At 32.0% G+C, this 11,071-nt stretch overlaps 1 protein-coding gene across 1 annotated transcript; it reads left to right on the plus strand.

Moving 5' to 3' along the window:
* Nucleotides 1–1,231: 1,231 nt before the first annotated feature.
* LOC127860249 (uncharacterized) lies at nt 1,232–11,071 on the plus strand. Its single transcript, XM_052398186.1, has 10 exons — nt 1,232–1,377; nt 2,927–3,112; nt 3,326–3,426; nt 4,103–4,232; nt 4,622–4,744; nt 8,033–8,248; nt 8,488–8,589; nt 9,076–9,135; nt 9,783–9,873; nt 10,084–11,071. Exons 1-10 carry the CDS (start codon nt 1,323–1,325, stop codon nt 10,715–10,717), a joined length of 1,698 nt encoding a protein of 565 aa, XP_052254146.1. The 5' UTR covers nt 1,232–1,322; the 3' UTR covers nt 10,718–11,071.

Here is an 11,071-nt window from a genome sequence, read left to right on the forward strand (position 1 = left end):
ATATGACTCTAGTGTAGTATTCAGACTATAAACACATGCATTTGCATTTGCATTTACGCCCAACATTCTGTTTTAGTTCAAAATTAAAACATTAAGATCGTCTAAATTCTAACGACATAGAAGGCTTGTGTTCATCGAACAATCCTTTTTAACGAAGCGTGATAAGACTTTTTACGCCTACGGCACAGCAATCATCATATGACAAAGTAAACAAACTTGGGAATCGGAATCGTTCTACTTGCTGGTATGCGTATGTTGCGACGTGACAACAACCGAATGAATTACCTTCCCGAAAGGATTTGAGCAGATCTTAACTTCATAACACATATCAAGAGACAGCCTATTGCACTTCTTGAAGCCTGTACTTTTTTAAACACGTTCTGCAACATATATATGTTCTAAGAAATGAACTCGGAATGAATCAGTAAGCAAATTAAACCTAGACGCGGGATGGCCGATACAAGTCGAAAGCCGTTTCAATGTATTCAGTACCTATCTACAGAGGTGTAAACTATGTAAGAAACAAATCACAGCAAAAACTCATCGCGGCCCAGACCTACTTGTTATAAATCAAAAGGTCCACACAGCTTACACTCTCAAGGGAGGAAATAAAACAATACTTAAACCGAGTATGTTTCGAAGTTTTATTGAAAGCTCCCTAAGTAGGGATCGAGACCGGAATAGTCCGACTATCAGGCGGAAACACTATTCAATTATAATTTCCGGTATATATAAAGACACATATTTAAATATGTACTTCAGTGAAACCCCTCTAAACTTCACATCCCCGGGACCGAGAGCGAATTCCGGTTTAGAGAGGAGTCCGGTTTAGATGGGAAATTGACATTTTTACTTTCAGGTCAATTACATAGCCTAATGTGGTAAAACACAAACTAGCTTAATGCATCTCCTTAAAGAACTCCGCAAATCACCATATTATATGACACTTATTTAGCAATTATAATAAACAATTCAAAATAAAATAGCATTTTGAACAGTCTATGGAAAATATCTTGGTTTAAACTAGTTTAAATAATTTATTAATATACATGTTCAATGGAAGAAATTGATATTAAACTATATTTAAATTGTGTGCTTATGAATAATTATTATTTGAAAGTTTCGTGGCATGAGTATTAAACCTAAATACTTGTTTACAACATGTAAAACTCCTGAGTTAAAAAATTGAGTGAATAGCTTTGCTTCAGGTAAAACCTAACCAAGATACACGCGTACATGACTGTGCGATTGCGCTTTTTCGACCAAGTGTACTTCCTCATTCAGTCAGTTTTAATCTTTAGGACTGTGCAGAACGAAACATAATGCGGATTTTCACAATTGTGTTTGTGTTAATACTGGGTACGGGTCCAGTAAAGGGTAGGTATACACTTTGATATTTAAACTCTCCGTTAATATCGAATTTACTTCGGTAATACATAAATATAGATCAAACACATATTGCAAAGATAGTGCCGTTTGCTTCTGGTTTACATGTTTACCTCGGATGATGATGTTTTTGTTAAATTCACAACCTGCGACAGTAAACTGCAATGGAATACGAAACTTTTTTCAACATGTATTTATTTCATTTTTTTTATATAAATATACATATAAATACCGTGTCGTTTCATTAAAACCGAACCATTGATGTTAAAAACAGTTATTGAGTAATTATGGAACATTTTTTTTGCCCTTTACGGTAGTTAATCGGCAATAAGAATGAGGAAGTATCACGTATCACTTGAAGGGGATTTTATTATGGTTTTAAAACACTGTTTAATACAATGTTTTAACAATCCGCATGTACATATGCATGTCAAATAATTACGTGTCATGATCATGATCATCATCGTCATCATCATCGTCATCATCATCATTATCATCATCATCATCACCATCATCATCATCATCATCATCATGTATCATCATCAATCATCTCAATCATCATCATTCATCATCAATCATCATCATCATCATCATCAGCATCATCATCATCATCATCATCATCATATCATCAGCATCATCATCATCATCAGCATCATCATCATCATCATCATCATCATCATCATCATCATCATCATTATCAATCATCATCATCACATCATCATCAATCATCATCATCATATCATCATCATCAATCATCATCATCATCATCATAATCATCATCATCATCATCATTATCATCATCATCATCATCATCATCATCATCATCATCATCGTCATCATCATCATCATCATCATCATCATCATCATCATCATCATCATCATCATCATCATCATCATCATCATCATCATCATCATCATCATCATCCTCCTCCTCCTCCTCCTCCTCCTCCCCATCGCCATCATCATCATCATTATCATTATCATCATTATCATCTTCATCATCTTCATCATCATCATCATCATCATCATCATCGTCATCATTACCATCACCACCATCATCATCATAGATCATGAGACGTGCATACTACAATGATATTCAAGTAAAAAAGATATGTATCAATGAGTTATTAAATTCTGTAGATTTACAAAATAATTGTTTTTTCCATGCGGGAAATTTTACGGAATTAAACACATTTTGGATAGCTTAATTTCCAATGAGAGATATACATACCATTATACACTTCTGTAACAACTCGTCCTAGAGTTTTGCTACATTTCCAAAAAAAAACTATATAAGGTGCACAATTAAGACTGTATTGACCGGAATAAGCTCACTATCTTCTGTTTAAATCTCATATTAACTTTAGGTGTTGCTTCAATACCTTCATGAAATTAATCAGAGTCAGAGGTATGGTTCAATTGATTAACATCATAGTCACTGCTACATGTTCTCAAATTGTATAATTAATACAAGGAAAATATGGTGTAATAATTTGTCAAATTAATATTTTTATGAAAATCATATTCCAAGTTATTTCAGGGACAAATTATTCAATTGACACAACCACTAACGATTGGGGTAAAGCGCCTTGTACATTGGCCGCTCCAACACTCATCTACAACAGTTCATCAAGACAGTGGATGGTGAATAAGCTACCTCAGGATATCCATCCAAGTGGTGTTTGGATTGGATATATTAACACAACTGTAGCGTTGGAATACATCGGTTAAGTATACGAAATACAGCTACAATTAAATAAAAGACCATACTAATTATGTTGAATAGAATATCTTTTTTGAAATATATTAAAGTTTTAACCATCGCAATAGAACATCAATATTGATATATTTCATAATAAAGTCAATATAAACACAAATTTGATAAAATTGTTAACCTATACCAAAGCCATTTATCGAATCACTATTGGTCGTTTAACAGGGTGTACAACACATGTGAGAAACGAACCTGTTCTTCTGAACAGTGTAGGGGATTGCCATTTTATTTGCAAAGGCACGGCTTTTGCAGTTCAAGTATCAGATGTAGGTAAACAATTTTTGTTACGAGAAAACCATTATTGAAGTATGTCATTGCTCAGTATTAGACTGAATCTATGTCAGATAAGCGTGATATGTTTTTTTTAAATTTTATTTTAGAGCTATGATGTTTCGGTAAATGAGTAATATATGATGAGAAAATACAATAATTATTATATGAAAACTTTTAAAATTGAGTATAAGTTCAAAAGTAAATATTGTATCTGTACTCCAATATTTTGTATAAAGGGAAGCAGGAGGGGAAAATATTCTAATGGTCGCTTGTTTCGATATTTTGTATTAAGAAACTATAAGTACACAAAATATTAAATTCCAAACACTAATTGAAATGTTGTGAAAAAATGCAATTTTAAAGAAGTATACAATTTTGAATACATTTTATCACGTTCAAACCGTTAATAAGTCACTACAATCATGTGAAATATGAATGAATCAATGTGGAGATACATTGTAAACGTAGAGCCTAGTCAACACAGCTGCTGCCTGAGTGTTGATACCTGCCTTAAACCATTATCAACAAATACTTTGTACGCTCGTCAAATCAGCTATTAAAGTGACAGTCTTTACATCACCAATAGTGTTACACCTACCCATCATCACCAGGTGAAATGTTTTTGCTTAATATCAAATATGTTTGATGGCTGCTGTTCATATGCCTCAGGTGAACATCAACTGCGTGTGTGTGAATACTACCGATTATCTGCGCAACAAGAGCTGTACGGAAAACTGCGGACAACATTTTCTCTGTGGCCAACCGAAAACGAGCGCTTTTGCAATTTATAATAAAACAGGTGGTTGATTATTTTCATTTAAATTGTATGACAACACTTTCATAAACGACTTTAGTTCGTATATAAAATATCAAATACTAGTTTTCTAATTATACTTAAACAATATTAAAATACACATTAAATCAGTTTATATCTTCAAATCAACTTACGATTGTTTTACGCGGTCATACACTTTTTTTATCGTGACTTCTCCATTCGAGACAATTTTGTTTCTATATCCGCTTGGAAAATAAAAGTATATAATTCATCAAATCATTCATCAACTTAGAAATATAACTAATTTGTAAATGAAGTTTACGTTTGAACTTATTCAATTACTATGATACGTTACGTATGATATATTTATGTACGTACAGTGTTGTATTTAACATGTTTTTCTGTATATTTAGGTACAACAACACAGCCCACTGAGAACGATCACTTTTGTTTAAACTACTTTTATGCCATGAATTTTACCTGGAAATCGTGTTATAATTCCTATAAACGAGTTCTATGCAGAGATTATGATGCACGTGAGTATTCAAATATTGAATTCGAAAATAATGTAGTTCAAGTGATCGGTTGATTAGGTAAATTATGTTAAAAATGATGCGTATATCTATTTAAAGGACTGTTTACATTCCATATTAATTATGAGGAGAGGCATTCTTATTAACCCCCGCAAGTTTTTTTTTAAATCAAAGCAACTGACCGATTGCGTATACGATACAAAACGATACATAAAGGATACAGCATACATAAACTACACAAATTAAAATATTGGCCTCCGCCTTCTTAAAACGGCGAATGCGCGAGGCATTTGGGGTTTTAAGCAGTTGAATGACGCGTTTGATGACACAATTGAATGACACTTAGCCCATATTTAATGAGAAACATACACGTATAAATAAAAATTAACCCCATTTATTTTTTACTCAAATACAAAAGCAATAAAGAAAATGTTAATGCTATGTCATGACAGTTGCATTATTAGGTGGTTTCTAAAACAAAAATTGAGATATTATTTTTTAAAAGCACCAAATCATCATCTTAACCCCAGAAAGAAAAAACAATGCAGGGTGTAACTACTAAATTGCATTGTTTTATATTAATAATAATTATTAGTCTATGCCAGAAATCAACATTTCTGACTCGACTAAACATTTCGCTATCGCATTTCGCAAATTAAACCAAGACATGTACGTACATTTTCGTGTTGATTTGTCCTATTAAAAGACATAGTACTTAGTATCAAGTGCAGATATTGTAGAGATCCGTCCGTTTGTAACAGGATTCAGTTTATTGGCTAATCAACGTACACGAATAAATAATAACAATATGCTCTCGCACAATAACATTTATATCTATATAGCTTTATTTATTTAAAAAAAAAACTAAATAATATTTATTATGAAATTGAAATTATTGCTTAACTTGGTTTATCATTCGCGAAGTTCACGAAATAAATATCATTTTTAATACTTATAATATATTGCTAAAAGAAAGGTAACGTATTTTGATGTAATTTATTAATGAACAGAATCTCGTATATCGAATTTATAGGGAAGTATATATGCTATACGATGGTCTTTTAGGAATAGCACCATCAAAAAATGGAAAATTAATAATATCAAAATCAGGATGTTTGTTGTAAAGACTCGTACTTTGATGTTATTGAATTATTATTATACATGCAGCATCAGTATTAAAATACTAAATTTTATTTATTTTTAGTTTAATGGGATAAAGCTTGTTGATATATTGTTCGAAATATGGGTAATCTATATATTGCATAAATGATAAAAATATATTATTATCTGTTAAATTTTCAAAATAAAATTTATTGCTTTAAACTCAAAATAAACATTAAATCCCTCTCGTAACAGAATCAAAATTAATAGACTATTAGTGGCAAAAATCACTGCCCATTGCAAAAGTATATAATTTGTTAATAATCTTGCCTATGAATGAAATATATAAATTGTACAAAAGGAAATTGAGGGCTGAATACAAATCATGATGTTTTAAAAAAGTATACCTTTCTAATATTTAAGAGGTAAAGGTTGAAGTTGTACCACGAATAGCTAGATTACACGATTGTTCCCTAGCAAATAAGTTTTACAATGCGTTTTAAGTTTATCGTTATAAAATATATCGTGCAACAGCGGGCAGTCTTGATACTGTCTACATACGTGTGATGCTGTGTAATGATTCGTTTTAGCTTTCGAAAGAACTCCCGGGAAACTCTTAATTGATACAATACGTTAAATTAATATTTGCATTAACCGTAGTGTTATACTAGATTATGTGTTTTCAAAGGACACTCAGTCTTGATATGAGATACATTGAGACTTGTTTGGGAAAACAACAGCCGAATTTGCAGTACAACGACATTATAAAGAGATTAACCGGTTATCCTGGTCTGTTTGTAACATATGAGGCAAGGCTTAGAATAATATACGGGGAGGCTTGCTGAGCCGGTATTTTATTTGTGCCGAGCCTAATATATTACCAAAAAAATCAGGCAGTAACCTGTTTTTCTGTTTATCATACCTCTACGTCCCCGATTTTACAGAAATACTGAAAAAATCGCTAAAAATATGCAGTTTTAGCGGGTAAGAATACGACTTTGTCATTTGACGTGTTAATAATGGCGTCATGAGCAAGCGCTCTAAATATTTGTAAAAAAATGTTTGTTTTTTTTGCTGATTGTGTTGCATTTTTGTTAAAAATATATTACATATATTACATCTTGGTATCAAAGTGGTTGATTTGTTGAATCTGATTCGATTTCACCAAAATATATTACTTTATAGTTGATTCCGAGTAATATGACCATCATCCACAGTCCACACATGACTGATCTATATAAGAACTTCCTGTTGACCATGATATGAAAAATATATCAGGCAACGTAATATCAGGCAGATATCAATGCGGTGGTATGATAAATGAAGTTTATGAATGCATAAATGTTTATGATGGCAACTTCAAATTATTGCTAGTGAATTGTTTGATATCATTTACAACTTTATTAAACTCAGTATAAGATGTCGTTTGAGATTATTCATTGACTATTGTTTGAACACAAAATTTAATACGCTGAAAGATGTGTAAATGTGTAAATGCGTACGTATTCTACACATTAGAAAATAATAAAGAATATGCTACACACAATTGTATATTTATAATGCAATTAAATTGGCTTACACCTATTTGAACTTAAATTCAGTATTCCAATAGTGATTTATGTACTTTCTGTAAAAAAAGTAATCAAATATGTTCATATTTTTTGGGATTTGACAATTATCCACAATTATATTATATGCTTGTTTAATGGTATTCCTTATTCTAAAGGTTATCTTAACCGTGAATGAATTATTATAGGATAACAGAAAGCATCTGACACGGCAATAAACAGTATTTGTCTTCTTACAAAAATGTTAATTTATAACTGTATGAAACTAAACAAACACACAATCTCTGATGCTTAGCAATATTTTAGAATTAAATATAATATCCAGCAAAAATCAAAGAACGATCGCTATGAACAAAATATAGATGCAGACAAATTTATACATTTAAAGCCAATTTTACAGATGACAACGAAAATTTAGCTTTATTATGCATATTAATAATAAAAAATTAAGTGTTTTTACAACTTTGCCAACATAGCAATAATTAAAAAAAATATTTCATGAATTTGTTATCACATATAAACATACAGGATCTCGTTATTCCTATTTAGGATTGTGTATTTTAGTGTTGATACTGGCTTAATATTTGCTTTGTTGCCATGTTCTATATTTTTCCTGTTTTAGATGCACAACCCTTTGCGAGAGTTCATCCTGACACATCCCCGTTACCAGCATCATGGTCGATAGCAAATAAATTGTGTTTTAAAAATGATAAACTCCCTGCAACTATGCAAAGTATACGAAACAGTATCAATGCTAATCTGTTCAACGATGATAACGCCCAATCATACTGGACTGGCATCCAAGTAACATATACACTGCAAAAAGCGGAAAGTCATTGTAAGTATAAGTATATAACGTCTTACACGACATTTTACTAATCACACTATCGTTAATCAGAATTCCAACCATTTCGATAGTGAACACAAGAAGATGGTCGAAATGAAGGTAATATTGTGAAATTATGTTATTCTGTGCTGTGTCTTTAAGTAAAATTTTGTGGGTAATGATGTGAGTTCGCGTGTAATGTTTGTTCTTTCGACACCTAGTGTATGTAATAAAACGATGGCGTGTTGTAGATCATATTGAATATCCTAAAGGTGTGGGTTTTGGATATTTGGCCTCTGACGGTATCGTTCACTTTGCAAAACATGGACACAAAAGAAGCCTGTGTCAGAATTGTAGGTGAATATTTGTTATTATTTTTTCCCTGTAATTTGCATATCGGTAAGAAACAACATAATAAAGACCAAACACGTATAATGGACGACGATGTCTTCTTTTGTTGAATTAATTAAATTATTTTATAGAACACTGATAAAGTTACTGCGTATCGTTTAACTTGTTATTAATTGTACGTATTATAAATGTGCCAATAGATTTTGCATTCGATAACAGCATTGTCGACAACACCAATAGAAACTCAAACGGCATTGACAAACACATTAACTAATCCCTACAATATAAGTTTTTCAGACTATGTCATGTTGAATATTCAAGTTCATAAATATAATTTGCTTTGTATTAACTAAATCAATTATACCTAATTAGACAATATATTAACTGATATTATTATTTTATTTTACTGATTAAAATTTCTCCTAAATATGTGCTACTGATTAGTGTGCATCTGCAACAGCACACATACTTAATAAATTCCATTGCAGTGTCGTTAGATTCAAGCACCACGGATCAAACAAGAAGAACGGAGAATGCAATGTCAGAAGGCAAGTAATTTAAATAAGCAGTATTTTAAAAGCACCATCGTGTTTACCTCTTAGTGTGTTTTAAACATATTTTATTTATGAAGATTTCTTGAAGTCAAACGTCGGTCTTGATTACACATTCGGTACCCACGTAGTTAGTCCTAAATACCGTTCGGTTTTTAGTTAAACACTCGTTGTATTATTATTCCAATGGTTATCTTGTGGTATGTGATCCATTAATATTCATAGTATACTAGTAACAAAATAACGAATAAAGTTAAAAAGCTGCATAACAAAGGAATTCAAAAATAGTTTAAATGCAAATATCCGATAGCGGTTTTATCATGCTTGTTAATATCAACGGTATTCACTTGCATTATCACACATCATGTAAACGTAGCTGCAGAACCAGTAGCACCAACAGCCCTAATAACTGGACAAACTGAACACATGCTTACACCTGGGAAAATATTATTTGTTTAACCTATAAATGTTCATTACGGAAATAACCATCTTGGTATGCATTTGTTAATCAGAGAATCGATTTAGCAAAACACGAAATTTTGAACTAATTGACGATATAAACTGATATCATCACATTGTATTCTACATACAGCAATTATTATCAATAAAACAAATTTTGTAAATATGAGGCATATTCGTTTCAGAATCCTCGGCAGTAGCTATTGGAGTTGGCATTTCTATTGGAGCTATTACCATAGTCGCTGTAGCTGGTGTTATAGTAATATTACATAGAAGGTTTGATACCCCAATTTCTGTCGTATTGATACGATTTCGTGTTCGTAAAATGTGCGTTATTAGAGTTGCATTTGTTAAGTGTACATGATTTCATACAGAGAGGGATATCACTGCAAAAGTCAGTTTGTAATTTATATAATAGTTAAAACATAATGTTCAGTCGGCAATGTCTTATATCAGTTGATTTTTACACAAGTACAATATTTTCAGAGGAAATTTGTCGTGCTGTCTAGATAAGAAAACAATTAAGTCTTCAGAAAACAATGTCATTGACTCAAATAAAGGATATGGCGAGAAACCCGAAAAACCGGTCCATAATTATTATGTACTCGAAAAGGTCAACACAAGAGAATCATTCGACGGCGATATAAATACTGGTGATCCGAACCTGAAAAATAGAGAGGATGACAACTATACTTCAATTGAAGACACCGATGAGACTCATACAAACGTCAAAGAAAACGATTGTGACTACGACTATTCAAGTAATGGTAAAGCAATTAAAACGTCATGCTATGGCCCTGAAAATGTTTATAATCGACTGCAATTAGACCGCCATGGTGGCTATGAAAATACTAACGGTCAGGCTCGTGGTATGTGCAACGACGTCGGGAATGACTACGATACCGCGACCGGTGCATTGCCTTGTATGCATAAATCTGTGCTTGGTGACGACAGCGACTACAATCACATCAATGCTGCTTCAAATTATACACAAAACAGACTCAATTCTTCTAAAGATACACCGAACATCGATTATGACGTTATTAACGGTACAAAGTTTACACTTCATTCCGCTGACAATGCCGGTTATCACCACGTTGAAAAAAAGAGTAGTGGTTAATGTGTGTTGAAACCTGTGTAAAACTGTCGTGCATTTGAATCAAACAATTTATATAATTGTATGCACCGTGAAAAAGACTATAATTACCACATGTATTAAGGAACAGGAGCAAACACTGTGGACAAGACATAGTTGATGCAAGCGAACTTAATATTTTATATTCGCAGCTTCAAGGATATCACTTCTGGTTAATTCCCTTCGTTGGAGTTAGTTCGGATTATATAAAATAATTAATCATAAGTATTTGTTTGACTCGAAAATCATATTCACATTTCATACATTGAACATAAACATTTGTCTCTATATACTGTCGGTCACTTTTTCGCTTTTAAAATAAAATGGATGTTTCTAATA

The sequence above is a fragment of the Dreissena polymorpha genome, chromosome 15, assembly GCF_020536995.1.
Source record: "Dreissena polymorpha isolate Duluth1 chromosome 15, UMN_Dpol_1.0, whole genome shotgun sequence".
NCBI classification, from domain to species: domain Eukaryota; kingdom Metazoa; phylum Mollusca; class Bivalvia; order Myida; family Dreissenidae; genus Dreissena; species Dreissena polymorpha.